General features: G+C 51.8%; 1 protein-coding gene across 1 annotated transcript; it reads left to right on the forward strand.

The window, feature by feature from the left end:
- Positions 1-559: 559 nt before the first annotated feature.
- Positions 560-16,791, forward strand: LOC121047338 (the record flags this gene model as incomplete). Its single annotated transcript, XM_040502483.2, has 5 exons — positions 560-646; positions 804-858; positions 1,059-5,402; positions 5,697-6,061; positions 16,504-16,791. Coding segments are annotated over 5 exons (5,139 nt in total), but the record flags the coding sequence as incomplete, so codon positions are not given.
- Between the last annotated feature and the right edge of the window lie 6,238 nt (positions 16,792-23,029).

Below are 23,029 nucleotides of genomic sequence, written 5' to 3' on the forward strand. Positions count from 1 at the left end.
GAAAGATCATGGCGGCTAGCGCACATTCAAACTAGATTTCAAATGCCATGTTACAGTGGCCATGTTCTTCCCAGAATTGGCGCACGGCACGTGTCTCGAGCATTTCCACAACAATCAATGCAGCCACTTTCCTCAGGATATAGGGGCTTTAGCAGCTGCTGCTAAACGTGCTGCACGAGCAGAGGGTCAGCACCGCCGGCGCCGTGATCCAGCATGAGTGATATCACAAAGACGACGACGACGAGACGTAATCAGGCAGTTCTTTTTTCACAAAATGAGGGAGTCAGATGAAGCAGCTGCTGCTAAACGCACTGCCCGAGCAGAGGCTCAGCGCCGCCGGCGCCAAGATCCTGCAGTGCGTGCCGCCGAAGCTGAAGCTAAACGGCGCCGTTGACAAGACCCGGAAGTGCGCGTCGCCGAAGCAGAAGCTCATCGCCGCCGTCGAGAGCAGCCAGAAGTAAGCGCTGCTGAAGCTGAATCTAAGCGCCGCCGTCGATAGGACCCGGAAGTGCGCGACGCCGAAGCAGAGGCTCATCGCCGCCGCCGAGAGCAGCCAGAAATAAGCGCTGCTGAAGCTGAATCTAAGCGCCGCCGTCAAGAGGACCCGGAAGTGCGCGACGCCGAGGCAGAGGCTCATCGCCGCCGCCGAGAGCAGCCAGGAGTGAGCGCCGCCGAAGCGGAAGCCAGAAGCCGCTATCGAGAGGACCCGGAAGTGCGCGACGCCGAAGCAGAGGCTCATCGCCGTCGCCGAGAGCAGCCAGAAGTAAGCGCTGCTGAGGCTGAATCTAATCGCCGCCGTCGAGAGGACCCGGAAGTGCGCCACGCCAAAGCAGAGGCTCATCGCCGCCGCCGAGAGCAGCCAGAACTAAGCACTGCTGAAGCTGAATCTAAGCGCCGCCGTCGAGAGGACCCGGAAGTGCGCGACGCCGAGGCAGAGGCTCATCGCCGCCGCCGAGAGCAGCCAGGAGTGAGCGCCGCCGAAGCGGAAGCCAGAAGCCGCTATCGAGACGACCTGGAAGTGCGCGACGCCGAAGCAGAGGCTCATCGCCGTCGCCGAGAGCAGCCAGAAGTAAGCGCTGCTGAGGCTGAATCTAATCGCCGCCGTCGAGAGGACCCGGAAGTGCGCGACGCTGAAGCAGAGGCTCATCGCCGCCGCCGAGAGCAACCAGAAGTAAACGCTGCTGAAGCTGAATCTAAGCGCCGCCGTCGAGAGGACCCGGAAGGGCGCGACGCCGAGGCAGAGGCTCATCGCCGCCGTCGAGAGCAGCCAGAAGTAAGCGCTGCTGAAGCTGAATCTAAGCGCCGCCGTCGAAAGGACCCGGAAGTGCGCGACGCCGAGGCAGAGGCTCATCGCCGCCGCCGAGAGCAGCCAGAAGTGAGCGCTGCTGAAGCTGAATCTAAGCGCCGCCGTCGAAAGGACCCGGAAGTGCGCGACGCCGAGGCAGAGGCTCATCGCCGCCGCCGAGAGCAGCCAGGAGTGAGCGCCGCCGAAGCGGAAGCCAAGCAAAAGGCAAGGATCGCTAAGCCTGACGGTGCAACAAAATTTTTCCAACGGCTGTTCAGAGACAACCCGTTTGGGAGCGTATGTTCAGTCTGTGATCGGCTCTGGTTCCAAAACGACTTGCAACCGCTACCGGACAGATGTCACGAGACCCTAGAGCAATCATTTCTAAACTCGGACCTAACCCAATTCAAACTGTGCTCGACCTGCATACAATCAGTGCACAAGGGTCATATTCCTCATCTTTCCTCAAGTAACGGTTATGTATATCCCCCGAAGCCAGCCCACCTCACACAATTGAACGCGGTGAGTGAGAGACTCATATCTCCACGAATTCCTTTCATGCAACTGCGACGGCTGATGCACGGTGGAGGTCAACACGGCATTAAGGGACCAGTAGTGAACGTCTGTGTTGATGTGGACGACATGGTGACAATGTTGCCTCGTGCCATCGAACAAGACCGAGCCCTCAATGTACATTTGAAGCGGCGTATGCTTGCGAAGACGACGTACCTTGCAGGGGCAGTAAGAAAATGTGATCTGCTGCCGTGGCTTAAGCTGCTGTGTGATAGCACGCTGTACAAGCATTATAATATAAAGTGCGATTTTGCCCGTTTGGGGGATATCGTAGAAGTGGACGAACACGACGAGATCGAGTTGCTCCCGCAATGCTCAGACCTCAACGATCCGATCCAAGTGGCTACAGCCATGACTCTGGCTCAGCACACTCTCGTATGGGACGAAGACAAGTTTCTAGCGATTACGCCAGGTGAGGGAAAAAGGCCCGTGAGCATCCTTTACGACGAACACGCAGAGGAGCTCTCGTTCCCACAAATCTATCTCGGTGAACCGCGCCGAGTAGATGCCAGCGCAAAACCGACAGTCTTCACGCACGCCATGAGTGAGATCCGGAGGTCAGACCGTCGAGGGGCCACCCCGCAGCACGTACTGTACATGGCCATGAAAGTGTTTAGGCACCGAGTAGCCGGTGACATGTGTGTGTCCTTCCGTAACATAAAGGCACTGGAAACACTAACGAAGCAACAGTTGCTCGACAAGGATTTTGTGCAGCAAGCGGTCGAGCACGACATGGCTTTCATGCATGGTATACCCAACACCGTGCAGTACTGGACAAAACGCAAGAAAGACCTCTTTGCTATGATACGGCAGTTGGGTAAGCCGACCGCGTTCCTCACTCTTTCTGCCTCGGAAATGCACTGGCCCGACCTTGTGCAGTTGCTTCAACGCCTTCGGTTGAAGCCCGGCGAGATCGTAGTACCACTGGATCAAATGAACAGCATTTATCGAGCTCAGCTAGTAAATGACGACCCCGTGGTCTGTGCCATATATTTCGACCGATTGGTGCGTGTCATTCTCAACATTCTCCGCAACACCCGTGTATCGCCTTTTAGGCCGTACATAGTCGTCGACTACTTTAAGCGGATCGAATTTCAGCACCGCGGGTCGGCACACGCGCACATTCTCCCTTGGCTTCATAACGCGCTCAACGAGGAGCTCTCGATGTTCATGCCCCAGACCCTTGAAATGGCCAACGTTCTGCTTTCCATCGACAACGGATGCTTGAAGCGGGAGCGGACTCAGGTGCACCAACACACGCATACCTGCTACAAGCACAACACGACCAGATGCCGCTTTAACGCGCCTTTTATGCCCATCGATGAATGTATGGTCGTAGTGCCTTTCCCCACTGTGGACAATGAAGCGCAGAAGAAGAAAATCGAGAGCCTCCTAAACAAGTACGAGGCCATGCATCAGGCCCTGGAAACGACAAATTATGACTCCATGGAGCAGTTTTGGGAACATCACGGTGTCGCGGACAAGGCGGAGTACATTTCTGTTCTCGGAGCAGGCACTCCTCGTGCCACCATCATGCTACCCCGTTCTGTGCAGCAAAAGTGGGTGAATTACTTTAACCCATGGGTTGCATCAATGCTCGATTCTAACATGAATCTTCAGATCGTCCTCGACACGTACGCGTGTGCTGCCTACGTGGTGGAATATGTAAACAAGGCCAACCGAGGTATGTCGAACCTCAATCGGGCAGTGCAAGAAATTGTCAAGGAGAAGGGGGACATGGCCTATTCTCAGGCACTGAGACATCTAGGTGTGAAAATGTTGAATGCCATTGAACTCTCCGCACAGGAGGCCGCATGGTGTTTGCTCAACCAGGATATGTCGGAGGCGAGTCGCAAAGTTGTCTTCGTGAACTCTGGATGGCCCGAGGAGAGGACGCGCATTCGGAAGTCTAACGCTCAGATGGCGCAGGAAGGCTTAGTAGAATCAAGCACTGATGTATGGAAACGTACGATGATCGAGCGCTACGAAGACCGCGTTCCCGAATTGGAACCTGTTACTCTGGCAGAGTTCGCTACCGAGTACAACATATATACCTGCAGAAAGAGGAATCAGCGACGGATACTTCGCTACCGCGGTTACTCCGTAGACGATTCAGTCAACTTCAAGCGAGAACATGTCCTGCTCTTCTATCCATTCCGCAAAGAAGTGGACATCTTAGACCAAAACTGTTTCGAGCGCCTGTATGAGCAAAACATCGACGTCATTCTACAGAACAAGGCACGGTACCACAGTGACGTAGACATTGAGCAAATTCGTGCCGTTTGTAATTCCATGCTCCAGTCAAATGACGGGGAACATTGTGCCACTTCTGAGCTCCCAGATGTGAGACTGCACCCGATGGCCATGGAAAACGACGACTCCGATCTCCTAGACATCGGTATGGTCCAATCCAATGCCCCGTTTAAGCAGTGCCCCGCCGTGTGCACGCGCCAAGACGTCATGAGCAGAGATCAGTACCTCGACACAATGCGGAAGACGAATGAGGAGCAGTACGAGATCGTCCGAGAAGTCGTGCATAGACTAACTATACCGGACTCTCCGCCACTACAAATCTTCTTCACGGGAGTGGCTGGGTGTGGGAAAACATTTGTACTGCGTCTCATCATGGACGTCTACAACAGATATTGCAACCCTGCTGGTTCAGATAATGTAAACGCCTATGTTGCCTGTGCTACAACTGGAAAGGTGGCGGTCGCGCTTGGTGGAATAACTGTACATGCAGCGTTCAGACTTACCATCAATAGGGATGGCGGACTGCGGGACAACGAGTTGAACACGTTCCGCTATGCGTTCAGGAACGTCAGGTGCGTGATTATCGATGAGGTTAGCATGATGTCCGCCGACATCCTTCAGAAAGTGGACTCGCGACTCCGCATCATCACTTGCAAATACCTAGAGCCTTTCGGCGGGTTAGACATCATCCTCTGCGGAGACCTGCGCCAGCTTCCCCCCGTTCGTGCCGCCGAGGTTTTCAAGCGCGTCAAGACGAACAGTGTGTTTAACACGGAAATCGCATGGCACCATTTGTCATACTTTGTCCTCACGAAGGTCGTAAGGCAAAGCGATCTCAGGTTTTCCACCATACTTACCAAAATTGGAGACGGTGCAGAATTGGATTCCGAAGAAATCGCATTGATCGAGAGTCGGTTCGTCACGCAACAACAAGCAGAAACGTGTTGTCCCGGTGGCATCCGCTTGTACTACTCCAACAAGGAATCGGACTACTACAATACGAACACGGCCATTGCAACCGAAGATAATTGTGTGGCATGTCCGGCACGGGACACAATCGTTGGATTCAGGTCTATGCAGGAGAAGACAGAGGCAATGCGCAAGGCCGAAACGCTGCCCAAGGCCGAACTCGGAAACCTGCCAGCTAATATAATGCTATGCATTGGAAAACCATATATGCTCACACTCAATGTCGATGTTTCCGATGGTCTGGTCAACGGATCTGTTGGAATACTCCAGTACATACAATACGACACGCTCCGAAAGCCGGAACGCATCTGGCTGCATTTCGGTGAGCTTGGTTCCAAAATTGCGATTGGAACCGTGGCGACCGCAAAATCCCGGCAGTTACGGGCAGTCGACAGAAATATTCAGCAAAATTGGACACCTATCGAAAGACGCACAGTCACTTGCGTCATTGATAAGAAGTCAAGGATATCCCTGAGGAGATGCCAGCTACCCGTTGTGCAAGCAAGTGCTATCACCATTCACAAATCACAGGGAGGCACGTATGAAAACGTGGTGTACTCGTATGCCAAGAGTCATCCACAGAAATTGGTATACGTGGCACTGAGTCGTGCTACAGACATCAACGGGCTCTACCTAACCAATGTGGACAATGACTTTACGTTCTACCACGGCAAGCCCAATCCCGACAGGGCACTACTAGATGAGTTTCGTCGGCTGCAGTCACACAAACTCCAAACTGTCACTGCTAAGTGCTACGCAATGATTGAGCAAACGCACTTGTTCTCAGTCGCCGCGCTTAATGTTCGCTCTCTGCCAGCGCATTGCAAGGACGTGCACCACGACCCCATCCTACGCCATGCATCTGTACTTTGCCTCTCGGAAACGTGGATGGATCCAAAACAGGCGGTAGAAATTATGGACTACCAGTACTGCTGCGGCGTCAGTAGAGAGCACAACAGAGCGGCAGGGGTGGCCATCTACGTGCGTAAGGGTCTGCCTGCCGTACCCATCGAGATATTTGGCACGTCAGACGAAGTTGGAGAACTTTGTGGTGCCAAGTTCGACAACGGCTTGGTAGTGGTGGCTCTGTATATCTCGCCTACAGCACTCACCAAAGATGTCGTGCATTTTCTGCGACTTGCGTTAAGCACACGTGGGTCCACACCCATGTTAGTAGTGGGGGACTTTAATGCAGACTTAAAGACGAATAAGAACTTCATACCACTTATGCAGGAAAACCTCCCATTTCTCTCCCTCGTAACAGCTCACACTGCTGTGACGGCCTCTCGAAACACATGCATAGACCTCGTCTTTCAAAATCAGCCTCTGGTTCATCACCTGGAACACATATCCTGTCACTTCTCAGATCACAAGGCTTCCTTCATAACAATCAAGGACTGGGATAAGAGTGCTATTTGAAGTACCAGTATAGAAGGAGATTGCTCTATATTTGTATATATTGTGGGGATTTTGGACGCCGAACTTTGGCGACGATATGCAGTGCGCGCTAGGAAGAAAGGAGGAGCAGAAGAACGAAAGCTGGGAAATTGTTCCCTCGGACGGTCTTGCGTACCTTGAGAGGTGTTAGGCGGGCCACTCGGAGGAGCATCTAACAGCTTCGTTATCAATTGGAGCGTGCAAGTCGTACGAGACGAAGAGGAGGAGGAGGACGGTGAGGTTGAGGAGGAGGAGAAGACGAGATGCCAGATACCTGTTGTGCAAGCAAGCGGTCTCATCAATCGTAAATCACATTGGAGCTTCCAGATCTGACAAATATATTCCCTTTCTCCGTACAAGCGGTGAGCATACCTCGGCGAAGTCACTCACGAACTCGCTCACTCACACTCACTCACGCTCACCGCGTCATGGTGAAGGGCTGTGAATGACTTCGTGAACTCGGACGAAGTCGTGATGTGAAGGGGATGTGACTTCGTGAACGCGGAAGGAGTCGTGATGTGAATGGGCGTGACTCCGTGAACGCGAAAGAATCCGTGATGTTAAGGGGATGTGACTTCGTGAACGCGGAAGGAGTCGTGATGTGAACAGGCGTGACTCCGTGAACTCGGAAGAAGCCGTGATGTGAAGGGGATGTGACTTCGTGAACGGGGAACGAGTCGTGATGCGAAGGGGAGTGACTTCATGAGCTCGGAAGGAGCCGTGATGTGACGGGGAGTGACCTCGTGAACTCTGACGCACCCGTGATGCAGTGGTGAAGGACTTCGTGACTCTGGTGTATACGTGATGTGATGGTGAATGAATTCGTGAACTGAATTTGTGATGTGATGGTGACTGAGTTCGTGAACTAGGAGTCAGGACTCAGGAGATGTCCGTATGGATTGGCTTGCGTGTGCGTACTCTTCGCGACTGATAGCCGACTTGACATTTGGTAGTGTCTGCAGCATGTTGGTGCCCTTACACGCACGGAGCAGAAACTTGGAAGGAATTTCTGTTAGAGCCCAGAACGAGATTCGTAGGGGTGGTTTGGTAACGTTTGGGGGAATCAACTGCAGGGGGCGTTTGCTTTGGAGGACTTTGAGAGAGGATGTGACATTTTGCGTGTGCGACTGTCGCGGCTTAAGCACGAAATCGGAAATGGGGAGGGGACGAAGCGGCACCAGCGCTTCCCAGATGGGGATTGGGAGAGAGGGGGGGATGTTTGGACCGGCACAGACTCAGCGGCGACTCCAACGAGTTTGGCGGGCCTCCGCTCCTCTGCCCCGATACTGTGGGCGTGCGTACCCGCGTCGCGTAGTACATGTGCAGCTTAGCGAACGTTAGGGGGGCTTTGTCTGTGCGCGGCAGACGTTTGAGCCTCCTGCATGGCCATGGGGTTCCGTTTACGCGGCGGGGCTTGGCGGCTCCTCCTTTCAGTGTGTGTGTCTGTGTGTGTCATTGTGTGTGGGGGGCCGGGGAAGGTGTCGTTTTGCCACTGTGCTATTCTGCCACGGGAGGGTTTTTCTTCGCGTTGATTGCATCTGCGTGCGTCCGTGCGCCCATGTTTTTGTCTTTTGTAAGCGCGCACCCCTCAAGGAAACACGAATAAAACCGTCTTCCCCGAGCTTTTACGCGAGTACTGATGTGACCCTAACTGGACTATACGATGTTTGTTTTCTCGCTCTCGCTTAATAATGCTTACAGATATTATATGATGCTGGTAATATGCGGCATACGCTCGTTTTTATCCGTCCACACGAAAAAGCGTGAGCCGGATTTGATCTGTTTCGGCCGCTTCCGGATTTTTTCAAACGCTATTTAGCATCTAAGATCTCGGGAAGGCTTGACGCTATTCTAGAAAAATCACGGAAGTTTACGGGCTTTATCCATATGCCAGAGAATTATGATAATTTTAAAAATGTGAGGAAGCAGCCGATTGGCATCACGGTTTGTCGCCCACGTTTCCTAACAAGCGCGCGGTCATGTCCGTTGCAATAACAGGCGGAGAGGATTTTACGTGCCCTCAGGCGTTTAGGTGAGGGCTTCGCTTGCTGTTGCCGATAATAGTTTTCATCGCAGTCGTGCATATTCCTGAGTTCTTGAATTCTAGGAATACGAACAGAGTTCTTCGATTTCTGTTGAACGTGAATATTGACTAAAAAGGTTTTTGTTTCTGTTTATTTGAGCAAAAGTCAGCTACTGGCACGATACTTGTGTGTAAAAGCCGGACCACATCAGAAAATATGCGACGAACACGTGGCGAAACTCAATCCACTAAGCAGCCTAGCCTTACTCAGTGAACAGCGCTTCGAACACAAACGCGGAGTACGAGTGTTCAAAAATTCTTGATGAAATGACATAAATCTTTTCGAAGGGTGGAGACAGATAGTCCGTCCCCATTTCTGAATTTATCTCTTTTTTTATGCTAGCTAGTTTTGCATACGAACCATATCGGCCACATTTTGCTGGAGTGCTTTTCATTTGAAATCAAGACCACTCTTCTCACATAAGCACTTAGACATTCGTCTCCTCGTTATTTCCCTGAGCAAGTGACTCATTCAAAGGTCTGCTGAGTTTTTCCAACAGCGTCGGAGCGATACGAATGGCTCTCACTTCGATCGGAAGTGAGAGCCAATCACACAGGACCACAAGCAGACCGCGATTGCGTTGTCATCACCGCCATCCTGCTGTTGCAAGCAGGCTACCAATGAAAAACAAGGTGCGCGGTCGAGGTCGAAGTCAAATTCGAAGTGTTTATACGACGTGCAAGTAGGGGTACCAAAACGTGTCTTCCGCGCTTGCGAACGTTATCGTGACCCATTGAAAAGAAGTAAATACGAAGAATGGCACAGCAATCAGCGGGAAATATAAAGGGCGCTCACAGAACGCGCGAAGACGAGACAGAAAAGCGCGCGCCGTCATTGGTCAATTCGAGGTGTAAATAGCGGTACGTCAGAGCGTCTGAGGTGTAAACAAACACACGAGGTGCGCAAAGAGCTGAATAAGCCTGTTACTTTTTAAAACATGGAAAACTATTGAACCGGGCTTGCCGCGTGTTTTTAAACTTTTTCCATGCACGTCGCCGTGCTGTTCTGGGGCACGTATCGTCGGTTCACTCAAAGAGGTTTTACTTTCCCACGCTCTTTAGAGCCTGACGTTGCACCTTTTTGTCAGATGAGCCGGCGATGTCCAGTTTTTCTGACAGGCTGTGTTCCCCGTCTAGAAGTGTGGACGAGCTGTTTACCCGTCCTCCCATCTTGCGTTTCCCACCAGACTTTGTTCCAAAATGACCCTTCTTTTGTAACAAAAACAAAATTAAGTACCTGCCTCCATTCATCTCAAAGACTATGTTTGATGTTCGCTGAAGGCGTCCTCACTGGCTCTGTCTGCTTGAAGAAATCACCGGTTATCAAGGGGAGCTGAAGGAGCGAAGACGACCTCTGTTTCCCTTCCCTTCAAGATTAGTTAGCTTGCTTCTCCTTGCCAACGTCGTCTTTAATTTCACTAGAAAAACGATAAACGGTAGGAAGTTCTTGTAGACAGTTTTTGTGCTCGGTAACGATACCCAATAACGATACTATGCATGCACAAAGACGACAGAAGAGTTTCGGGTATCCTTACAGGGGGGAATTATTGGAACAATACACAAAACTCCCTAGTTTCTTAGACGTGTAAGCAGGAAGTATAAGCACTTACTTAATTCGTCCCCAACACGCTCGTTTGTGATTAGTGTTTTTGTGTTTCAAGCTTGGGGTAAGCTTTTGTGTTTCAAGCTTGAGGCAACCTGTAGGTACAAAGTTTGACCTTCCCAAGTGTAGGGAAAAGTTCGCGGTTCGGGTTTTTCCTTTTACGTCCTTTGTCGACCCGTTGTGACCTGTTCTTCTTTGTTACGGGTTTCGTGTGGAGTCTGTCAGTTTTGGTTTTAAGGGGCCTTTTGGTTTTTTGTTTTAAGGAGCATCTCTGTTACGCCCGACGCGCCACCACCGCGCCGTGACGTGACAGAGATGAGTTCATGTACAGGTTAATATGTCGCCGAAATTATGTTCTGGCTATACACGAACCAACGAACTCATCTCTGTTACGTCACGGCGCGGTGGTCGCGCGTCGGGCGCACTTCCGGTCTGGGGCTGAAGGCGGAAGTCCCTATGTGAGACGTGAATTCTAGCGTTGTATTAAAAGAAAAAAAAAAACCTGACAAAAACTTGCCTTCTTGTCAAAACGCCGCGACTGGGGCTGTACCAAAAGAGTCGAGAAAGGCTTGAAGACCAGTTTTCATGAGCTCGGTTCGTCCGAGAACGTGGATATGTGCCGTGAAAATGGAAAACCAGTCGCCGTCGGACCACGATTGCTTGGGCGGGAAGCAGTTTGGATTAAATTCACGGATACTTGTTGTCATCAGATTTATTTGTTTTGTTCCGTCATGAAAGCGGGAATACCGCCAAATTGTTGGGACCGCCTGCATGCGGACGTTCAGTGCGTCTTCAAGATCGAACGGCCGCCTGATCGCTCGAACTGTCGTCTGCTCTTTCAAACGCTTCTGCTCGTCGTCTGCTCTTTCAGACGACACCGGCCCGTGGACCAAATGTTGGCCCGGTACTTGCGATAAGAAGTGAGTGCAGGCCTCAAAATACTTAACTTTGAAAATTGGTAAGCAGGCTCGATGTAAACAGTGGATACAAGGAGATATTGATCGTTGTTACCAGTGACCATCAACGACTTGTTATGCCTCATTAACTTGGTCCGATTCTGCCTGCGATTTTCAGTATCGATGTTGAACATCTCAGCTGCGGTTCACGCTGTTGTAACCCGAGCGACGTCATGACTGAAAATTGCGACCGAAATTTCATCATGCGAATCAGGCTTTAGCGTAGCCTCTGCGGCGTCCACGCGGAATGAATTGCCGCATGTCACATTATTCACGCGAAGTTTTGTGGTGTAGCGAGCCTCGGTAATTTCGCTGAGGCTGCTCAAGTGGTCAGGCATTGCCAGGAAGACGTAAAATCAACAATTCCAACGCAGAAAAGTGCACGGGGACTCACACCGCCGCCGACAACAACGCAATTCAATGGTTTGTTTATCGGCGACGCGGCGAGCTTCTTGCCCACACCCCATCGCGCATGCGCGGCGCCGGTGGCGTCGGCGAGGAGCGCTCCAGTTTGTTTGTAAACATGAGTTGGTGTATAAAATATAGTGGAAAAATGATGTGAAATGAGGTGCCACTGAGCACCACGTTTTACATGCTCACGTCACGTCATGTGAGTATAACGTTAGAAAATTCATTTTTAAGTCTAGATACTTTAGTCCTTGTCATTCGCAGAGTTTTCTCCGTAGGTAGCAGCCGCCTGCATTACTGGTGTTCTCGCGGAAAGTGGCGCACTAGCTCCCAATCAATCGCACAGCGTGCCATCCTGACTGAAAGCAATGCCAAGGGGTGAAACTGGAAGACCCGGTCCTCTAATAAAACGCTTCGTAGAGATTCCCGCTTCAAGAACTTGCGTCCCATCAAGTTTCCGAGTCTATTATATTCGCGAACACCGCCCCGTCGGACTTTAGCGAATGGTTGACTCTTTGTCCAACAGATGTTTAGTCGAACTGTGGTAAAGTTTGAAGGTGGGCCAGTCGGTGCATAGTGCACAGTCTTTGTAGCAAGTTCGGAGCCCTCACCGGCCTGGCCCGAGCGGCTTGGTGGGCTGTGGACTTTTGACAAAGACCGTTCATACAAGGAAAAACGGCGCAAGAGGACGCAGGGAAAGCAAGAGGACAGACAGCGTTGTGCACGTGTCGCTGTTTTACTTGTGTGTGTGTCCTTTTGCGCCGCGGTTCCTTTCATGTTTAGTCGAACGGGGTTTGGGATGCGTAGGAGTTTAACTAAATACGGAAACATGCCGCCCACAGGTATCGACATAGGTGTAGCGTGCCAAGTACGTTCAGCACATTGCGCTATTGTACTTATATTCAGTGACCGGTGAAGACCGCAGTGCAAGGTCTGCCTGCAGCGCGAGGTTTCTAGCCTCCGGGTCACCACTGCGCATCCGACTGTTGGGGCTGGTACACGTTCTCTGTGCCTCGACTCTCGAGGCATGCGTATTCCGCGCGCCCCGGGAACTTCGTCTTTTATTGATTTTGTATGCATGTTGTTTTCGTGGACCTGCGTCACCAGAAAAGCACAAGCTTGCAAGCGCAGCGAATGCTCGGCGGAAGGGAGCGAGTGCGCGCTGGGGGCTTCGAACTGCGGTCTTAACCAAGTTAAAAATGGTGCAGTAAGCTTCGCATTTGGCGTGAGCCCACTACAGTATTAAGGCTCCGCGTTTTCGAATAAACCCTATGAAATCCGAAGAACACTTGCCTTTTAAACTTTTGCCGATTCGGCTTTATCCGAAAAACCCCGAATATTTGGGGCTACCAGAAGTAATAACACCGACAGGTCTTCATATTTCCCCGGAATTTACAACAAGCTTTACGTTTGTCATCTTTTCTAGTTGCAACTTATGAACTTATCCCGTTATCATAGAAACAAGGTAGCTTCTCTTACGACCACAGTCGAAGTCTCGCATATGAAAAGGTTGATTTACTAAATTCGCAAGCTGCTGTTTTCTAAATTTAATTCGCACCACTGAAGAAGCCGACAAACTCCGAATTTTGTATACCATTAAAGAAAGCTCCGAAAAACACCCCGAATTCATTGTAAAAAAATTGCAGTGGCTTAGCTCGGCTATGCCAGGATATACGTAGCGTAAGCTTAGGTTCAGCTGGTTATTCTTAGCTTTCCTGGTTGTCAAAGCTTAGCTTGATTATCATGCTTACTGCTACTTCAATGACACAGACGGTTTACGGATTATGTGACTACTTCGATATCCGATGAGTTAAGCTTCTCCGCTCTTCTTATTGCGGAGGAGGCGCCGTGTAACCGAGCCTTCGGTTGCACGTCAAAAGATCCCAGATGGTCCAAATTAATCCTCCGCTGAGGCGTGCCAGATGCCCGTCGTTGGTTTGGCCAGCTGTGCGCCGTGTTATGTATCAAGCAACCAAGCTGCCGCCCAGAACAACAGGACAGCGCGAGCCATGATCTCGAGCGGGTCCATGCGCGCGGCGCGTGCATCGGGGACTAACACGTGTGACGTCGCTGCTCCTCGCGCATACGCAGCACGTCTCGCCAGAAGGCACGCGAAACTGCTCAACCTCGGCCAGTGTAGCCTAGGCTACAAAATAAACTCCGAAAAACACGCTCCGATTCTATTCAAAAATGAACTCCGAAAACACACCCCGACAACGAGCGCGAGGCGCGCGTGAGTCGCGCGCCTCGCCTCGGTTCAAAGCTGAGAAAAGTGGAGTCGACCGCCGTCATTAGTTATCTCGACTGCATTTCGCTCAAAGTAGGTTGAGCGACACGAACACGCTCAGAAGTAAACATATTGGTTTGAAGTGAATGATCCAATGAGTGGTTTAATTAATGATGAGGTGTACTCTGACCAACGGGTTCGAGTAAAAACACAGATTTCATTGCTTCGGCAAGCTGCAGGACTCTCCCGGAAACAAGCACCTTCTCTCACAAGTTCTGAGGAGGGAAGTCAAGGATCCGCTTGCTCTTCACAGCATGCGCGCACGATGAAGAAAGCGCGAAACAAAACGAAAATAAAAGAAACGGGAGAACAAAACTAAAAGCCAGAGGGAACTAGCTAAACAAACAAAATGACAAGAGCAGGGTGCGTCGCCCAACCCAGCCCAATACCCCCCCCCCCCCCTTCCCCCCCCCCCCCCACACACACACACACACACACACCACGCGCGCACACACACACAGACACACTGACACACACATCTGGAGCCGTCAGCGCCGCTGCGAAAGAACTTCGAGGATGGCTGAGAGCCGGAGGCAGTGGCGGTGGCCGCGGCTGCAGGGGCCGACGCCGCTTCCCGTGACCTCGGTGACTCGGTGAATGGCTGTGACTCGGTGAACGGCTGTGACTCGGTGAACGGCCGTGAAGTCGAACCGGTCGAACGACTTCATGAACGGGATCAGTTCACGGACGTGAGGGGAACGGCTTGCTGAACTCGATGAGCTCGTGATCGGACGGTGAGCGACTTCGTGAATTCAGAGTTGGCGGTGATGGGATGGGGAATGCTTCATGAATTCTATAGGATTCGTGATGTGACGGTGAAGTACTTCGTGAACTTGACGGATTCGTGAAGTGACGGTGAATGACTTTGTGAGTTCAGAGATTGCGGTGACGATATGGGGATGAGTTTGTTTTCCGGTTGAACTCCGTGATGTGAATGGCCGTGACTTTTGGACGTCGGTGTACTTGTGATGTGAAGGGCCGTGAATATTAGACATCGATGTACTCTGTGATGTGAAGGGCCGCGACGTTTGGACGTCGGTGTACCATGTGATGTGAAAGGCCGTGACTTTTAGACGTTGGTGTACTCTGTGATGTGAAAGGCTGTGACTTTTGGACGTCGATGTACTTTGTGATGTGAAGGGCTGTGACTTTTGGATGTTGCTGTAATTAGTGATGTGATGGTGAGTGAGTGGGTTCGAAAATGCCGACCTATGGCGGTGAGCAAAAATACCACAATATATTACATAGTTCAGTACGGTATATCGCAAAATCGAAATACCTCAAAAGAGGAGGAGGAGTACGAGAGGAGGAGAAGGGGACGACGAGAGAGTACGGATGAGGAGGAGGGGCATACCCTCCCCTCCGTTCCTTCCCCCCCCCCCCTTCCTTGGAGCGCATTTGGAATTTAGGGAATGTCATACCTCTTCCTTCCTTTGCTACTGGAACTACACACTCTAAGTATCTAGAGCTTGAACATTTTTCATTCGAATTTAACATGGCCGACAGCATTGTATGTTAAGACGTCCGACGAAAACGTTGTAAACGTCATTAACACAGTTCAGACCGGCTTCGCTACATTTATTGTAGGTGTGTTCCAAGCATGTGACGACTTTCATGACCCTGTTTCATCATCAAGTATTGAAGTTCATCTTGTGTCAGATCTAAACAAATCACAACACCATGTTTGGGGTAAGTCCCTTATCAAGTTTAAGATGGTGTGCCTGCCTGTAGCTTCTCTAAATTGTCTTTTTTTACGCTTGTTTCACTTATTATAAGTGTTTTTTGTATTATACTCCGCCGAGTGCCCATCTACTAGGACGACGAAAACCATCCCAGTTTTAGTCTGGTGATCACGTCACCTTGAAACCCTTGTAAGCTTAGAAGTGAAAACGTTTTGCTGCTCACGCACAGCAGACAAAAAAAAAAGGTAGGCAGCATTTTAACTTCTGACTGTCTAAGCATGGGTGTCAAGCATAAACCCTGGAAAAACTTGCCCACTGCTTAACTACATGCTTTTTTTTCTTTCATGTCCTGGTTGGCTGCTACACTGGAGGGGCTGCTGAACATCGTACCACGGCGGCTGATCATGGCGTTTTAGTTAAATTAATAATGGGGTTTTCATCCAGGACGTAAATTGGAAACTCGCGGAGCAAACTTTAAGGTACATTGGTATAACAAGTGCGTACGTTGGTTTTGTACGTTATTAGCGTAAAGCTTGGCTGGATATGCAACGCAGTTTCCAATATACACCACGGTTTTTCCCCAATAAATAAAATGTCAACCTTCCAAAATATTTGTCCTGACTCTACATTTCAGAGCACAGCCTTTACCCGACCGCTTCCGGCTTGAGCGGCGAGGAGGAAAGCAGTACGAAGGTGGAGGAGGGGGGTCACGTGACCGCCCCTCCCCGAAGTCACGTGACACCCCCCCCCCCTTCCCGAGGTCACGTGACCCCCCCCGGAGCATATTAAAGAATGAGGGGAGGACGAGGAGAAGGAGGAGGGGTCTACCCTCCCCTCAGTACCCTTCCCTCCTCCTCCTCAAGAGCTGCGCTCCAATTCGGCGTTACAGGGAGTGGTAAACGGCTTTCATTTTTTTGGATTCAATGTATATTCCTGTCCATCCATCACTTCCCTTCGCCCCGGCCAGAGAGACGACCCTCCGGGGAAGTCCCTCGTGTACGTGCGGTCGGATTGGGCTGAACAGCACCAGATCGACTTCGGCAATTACTGCACCGAGAGGCAAGAAGTCGTCGCAGTCCGCGTCAGGGTGCACCAGGGCGTGAACATTGTTTGTACCTCTTCCTACTACAGACCCAACCGAAGTAACAAGGAAAAATTGGATCACGGGTGGATCGGGCACTTGCACGCTCTCTACCCGAGGGACCAGAAGCTTTATGGGGGCGACTTCAATATGCAGTACCATCTGTGGGGCTAGGATCATAACACCCACTGCGCAGAGAGCTTCATTGGGGAAATGCAAGCTCATCGCATACAGGTGGTAAACAAACCAGGAATCAAGACGAGGATCGGGCACACCCGGAGCAAAGACACAACTCCGGACCTGACTTGGACCTCCAATCCGCACAGCCAATATCACAAGTGGAAATCTCTCCGGGACTCCTGGGGAAGCGACCACTGCCCGATTTATTTTGAGTTCTCCCCAACAAGGAATGTCAGGACAGACAAGAAACGCATAGCACGCACCATCAACTGGGACAAGTTTCGTCAAGAGCTAGAACAAGGGGACTCCTCCGCGGCGGCATCCTTCGAGGGATTTCTGCACTCAGCGCTGAAAGAGGCAACCACCGAAACTCGCGTCGAGCAGGACACGCCGACACCGGATCTCCGACTACTGGGCCTATGGGCAAAGCGGCTGCGAGCGATACAACGGTACCGCAATGGCCTCAGGACCCCGTATGCTCGGCGTGCGATTACGCGCGCCACGGTGGAAGCCAAGATCTATGCCAAGCAACTAGACTCCAGCCGCTTGCTCGATTTTAGCGCCTCTCTCTCAGAGAAGACATCGGTAAAAAGGCTCTGGGCGGTCAGCCGAACACTTCTGGGGAAGAGGAAGGAGAAGGGAGCCACTTCGGCGATCGCCCTCAATATGAACAAGACCGACGAGCAGCTCGCCAACATGGCAGGGGACCTCTTTTTTCCCCAGCCAGACAGCGCGAGCGACATTCCATCACCGTACGACATGGAGATTCTGGCCCCGGACGACGGCCTGGACCGGCCATTTACGCTAGCGGAGCTTGAGTGGGCCCTCCACAAGGGTAAGTCCAGCACTGCACCGGGACCGGATTGGGTAACAATGACCATGCAGAAAAATCTTCCGGAGTCCACCAAACTTCAATTACTTGAGCTGGTGAACCACGTGTGGATTACAGGCATGCTACCCGAGCATTGAAAATACTCTCTAGTCATCCCTATACCGAAGCCCGGCAAGGACAAGGGCACGCTGAGCAACTTTAGGCCCATCTCTCTAACGTCTTGTACGTGCCAAGTTATGGAGCGGATGGTTCTGTCCCGAATCGACTGGCACCTCGAAACAACGGGAGCCTTCCACCCGGCGCAAACAGGGTTACGATCGTGCCTTGCCACTCAAGAGAGCTTGACACTCATCTCCGACGACATAATTCATAATGTGCACCGATCCAAGTTCCGAACCATCGTGGCATGCAATCGACCTGAAAAAGGCGTTTCTATTCTGTGCCCCACTCCACAATCATTGGAGAAGCCCATCGGCTAGGCCTTGCGGGGTCCGCTGTGGCCAGCATGACAGCGAGCCCAAGCCGAACCGAGTGGGGGTCCCGCAGGGATCCGTACTTTCACCCACCTTGTTCAATCTAGCCATGGCAGATCTACCTCATGAACTTAGCAAAATCCCGGGTCTTGGATTCACCGTCTACGCAGACGATGTGTCCATTTGGACCTACATAGAAGATCTAAAGGTGCAGCAAATGGTACTACAAGCTGGAATCGACACAATCGAAGCCCACTTAGCCCGAGTGGGGATGCGGGCTGCACCAGAAAAGACAAACTATACAGTCGTCACCTCGCCTCGCCTATACAACCGAGGTGAAGACAACGCATCAAAACTGAACCTCGTACTTACCGGGACACGCATTCAACCATCGACGTCGGTCAAGATCCTCGGTATTGCAATCGAGCCGGACGGCAAGGGTGACATTTGGTTGCACAACACACTCAAGCAAGGCAGGTCTGCGCTTAATGTGATCCGCAAGATTTGCAGCGCACGCGGAGGAGCAACTCAAGCCGTCGCCAAGCGAATGGTCAAGACCCTCGTAGTGTCCCGGGTGTGCTATGGGGCCATTCATTACAAGATTACGGCGCGGCAGTGGAAACAGCTTGAAGCCCTGAACAACCAGGCAATGAGGGTTATTACGGGCCTGCCCCGCTTCACCCCTCTCCCGAAGCTGAAGCAGTACGCGCAACTCAATCAAATTCAAGACCTCGTGCGTGCTAGGAAGGATGCACATGAAGCTCGTCTCTGGACAACTCCGCAAGGCAGGGCCATCCAGAGCCTTCGCGGGATCACACGTCCACATCTTCCCGAACTATCGGGGCCGGTTCCACCCTGGGAGGACCTCCCGGTGATCACTAGCAGCAAACCACAGCTCCGCAAGAAGGACTGCAAACAGCAAGAAAGACGCGTAAAAGCGCATATCAAGATGGTGGAGAGCTGGCAACACTGTGGATCGACAGTGGCCGCATACACGGACACGGCCTTGCTAGAAGGTCCCATCACCCGAAAATCTGCCGCCGTGGTTTTCCCTGACTTGGAGTTGGAAGCACCCGAAGCCCTTCCACCTGGGGTGTCAACCAAGGGCGGGGAGCTAGCAGCCATTCGGCTCGCACTTGAGATCATCAGTGAGCACTTTGGCCCCCTTCCTGAGAATCTTCGAATATTTACAGATTCTCAGGAGGCAATCAAGGAGTTTCGCACCCACAACAGTCCCAGCATCCAAGTGCGGAAAATTAAGAAACTCGTCTCGGAACTTTGTTCGTGGAGAGGAGTCACGACAAGAATTGAATGGGTTCCAGGCCATGCTGGGATTCCCGGAAACGAAACGGCTCACAATCTCGCCCGCGCGTCTCTTCTAGCTCCTCCCGGGCAACGAGACGATGAGCCACCACATCCACGCATCGATCACCGGTACGACCGGACAGCTCGCTCTGAGGAGCGGGCTCTTTCACCCGTCGACTGGGAAAATCAGGAGTATGACCCGGCTGAGGAGAGGGCGAGGATCAAAGAAGACATCAAAGCGAGACTAGAGGAGCGCCTATCCGAACCGGATCTTCCTGGACTCCCTTCTAAGGGGTTCGGTCGCAGAGGGCAAGTGCTGCTCACACGAGTAAGATCAGACGCCACCTTATCCCCGGCCCGCCTCGCCTTGTGGAGCAAGGGTAGAAGATCGGCTTTATGCTCCCACTGCGACATGCGAGTCATCCGACACTTGATCTGGGAATGTCCCAAATATGAAAACATAAGAGCAATATATAGACCCCAAGAAGTTGATTCATTTGAAGGCTGGACTCACCCTCCTGAAAATGAAGACCGACAACGAAAGATTCTGCGAAGCCTGCTGGACTTCATCCATGAGGCCAAAGTAAACTCTTTCATCTAACCTGATTTTTATTAATATGCCAGCACCCAGACCTCGAATTCAGTCACTGGTGCCCTCCCCAATCCCACTCCCTGATTATTTTTTGGCTAATAAATCGCGTTCTAATCTAATCTAATCGGATCAAAGGCCGCCTTCGCCGGTGCGCCGCTACCAAAGACGACGAAGCTGAGGCACGCCGACGGCGAATGGGCGAGCAACAGCGTCGCGGGACGACTGCAACTGCGGCATTTATTCGGATCAAAGGCGCGAAATAAGCAAGAACAATTTTTACTTGAATCGTAACACCCAATATCCAAGTTGGGGACCACATACCTTTGCTGGGTCTTTCCTGTGAACCTTTTACAGAGACACGGGGTGCCGCATTCAAAACACAGCTCCGTTTGCAAAATATGGGGGCCCTGAAAAGGACCGTTTAGACCGCTACCAGAACTGACGAGCGGTTGGCGCATAAGTCGTCTTTATGCATGCAGGAGGGTGACGGGCTCAGCGCAGCGGATCACTCGAGGTCACCGGGGCCGTCAGAATCCTCGCCCTGTCTGCGTCGGGGCTTTAGATTTTGGCGGCCGCGGCGACGGACGGCTGGAATCTATCAGTGTTTCCGCGCGCCTTGTCTCTCCTCCAAAACATGAACTTTGCAAGGTGACCAGTGAAATGGTGGCTCTCGCGCCGTCCAGGTGGAAGAGAGTTTTTGACTTGGGCCCAGGTGCAATCCACCGTATTGGCGTGCGCACCAGTGTTCGCGTCGACAAAGTGCAGCTTGTGGTTGACGCTGAGGTGCGTGAAGCGAGCGTCATCTGCAAACTTGCGATAGCCAGACCAACAATCAGTGATTATTCTTGTTCCAGGGCGGACCCACTCGGCTATTAGCCCTTGCAGGGTTTTAGCGTCACGGGTCTCCACGGGAACAAGAAAGCAGCACCCGCTGCAACGCTCCACACCGCCAAAAACCCACTGGCTAGGCCTTAAATACCCGCGATGGTACTTGTGCCGACCGCACATACTCTCGTCCAGGGGCTCTAAGCTGGACGCTTGGCGAAAACAACGGCGAGAAATTTGGCGGCCGCAAATGGCCAACGCCACACTTGACCTTGGCACCGGCCAATCATAGCCGCCGAATTTCTCGCCGACTTTTCCGCCAAGTGTCCAGATTAGGGCCCTAGTTCTACAGTCACGCCTTCGCCACCTATCATGTCTGAATGCTTAAAGACGGCATTTACCACAACCTCCCAACAAAGGCTCGCCCAACCAGTTGTTGTCTTACTTGCGATATCAGCCTCCCGCTGAATGACGGCGCACGGTAGGTTCTGGCATCCGGAGGATGATTTTCATGAGTTGGAGAAGCTTCAGGTGCGATCCTTCGAAAAAGGAACCGCTCCGTACCGAGACCTCGCCCCGGCACTGAACTTTGACCGGCTTTCTCTTGGGCACCTCGCGAGTCATCCACACACCGGACCCCACGTGTAGCCTTCCGCAGATCTGGCGCGGACTTGCAGCTTGTCATCGCAGCTTCGCACTCTGGACACGCACGAAAACCCAGGAGCCAGGAGCAGGCCCATCCGCTGAAGCAAATTAATTGCTTCAAGAGGGTCTCTCATGGCGTCATGAAGACGACACAAGTTGAACGCCATGGCACTGCGATGCTCGCCTCTGGAAGAATAAAGCGCCGAGGGGGAACTGCGCGCTTCTTTGCAATTATTATTTTTATTTCCTCCGCCATTTTATACCTCGTGACATAATTCTAACAAATTCATTGGTTGATCGGTCGGACCTCACCATCGCGTGACAAAACAATCGCCTAATGTATGTCCACAGACGGCATCATCAATGAGAAGGGAGCAGTCGAACCCAACAACAAAATGAAGTAACAAAGTGAATAAAAATTTAAAAAAATATAAGAAAGGAGCCGTTGGAGTTTCGGAGTATGGCTGCTCGGAATATTCCTTTTTTATTTGTTTTTTTTCCCCTCTACAGGGTGCCACGACCCTTATTTGAAGCTGATTTGTTAAATTAATAACAAACAACGCGTTGGAACGGAGGAGGTAGAGCGTCTTGGCGTCATAAATTGACGTGGTAGAAAAGAAAAGAAAATAACGAATGCACAATATATACCGTATGCCAAGACCGTTATACTTCGCACTCGGCGAGGCCTTTTGACGCCGCCGACGACCGTTAGGCTATTTATTTTGTAAATAAATAGCCTAATGGTCATGTGATATGGACTGGGGTCCATATAACATGAGCGATTGACGTTTTATCGAACAGCGACATTTGAGCGAGTCGACGCTTTAGCGAATAACGGGGGCGTGCGTTAACCCATCCGTCGCGCTGCGCTTTACGCCGCTTCGCGGCGACAGTCTGCGGCGGCTCATTACAAAAATGTGAACCCATTTGGCCCACCCGAAAACGCCGCTTCGCGGCGTCCGACTATTCGCTAAAGTGTCATTCGGTTGAACGTGGGCGTTCGCTAAAACGTCATTCGATCAAGTGAGTGCCTCCTATTTCACTGGTCACCTTGCAAAGTTCATGTTTTGGAGGAGAGACAAGGCGCGCGGAAACACTGATAGATTCCAGTTGTCCGTCGCCGCGGTCGCCAAAATCTAGAGCCCCGACGCAGACAGGGCGAGGATTCTTACGGCCCCGGTGACTTCGAGTGATCCGCTGCGCTGAGCCCGTCACCCGCCTGCATGCATAAAGACGACTTATGCGCCAACCGCTCGTCAAGTGCTCGTTACGTCAGTTATAGGCTCTGGCGGTCTAAACGGTCCTTTTCAGGGCCCCCATATTTTGCAAACGGAGCTGTGTTTTGAATGCGGCACACCGTGTCTCTGTAAAAAGTTCACAGGAAAGACCTAGCAAAGGTATGTGGTCCCCAACTTGGATATCGGGTGTTATGATTCAAATAAAAATTGTTCTTGCTTATTTCGCGCCTTTAAACCGAATAAATGTCGCAGTTGCAGTCGTCCCGCGGTGCTGTTGCTCGCGCATTCGCCGTCGGCGTGCCTCAGCTTCGTCGTCTTTGCT

The sequence above is a fragment of the Ixodes scapularis genome, unplaced genomic scaffold, assembly GCF_016920785.2.
Source record: "Ixodes scapularis isolate PalLabHiFi unplaced genomic scaffold, ASM1692078v2 ptg000058l_1__unscaffolded, whole genome shotgun sequence".
Taxonomy (NCBI): Eukaryota; Metazoa; Arthropoda; class Arachnida; order Ixodida; family Ixodidae; genus Ixodes; species Ixodes scapularis.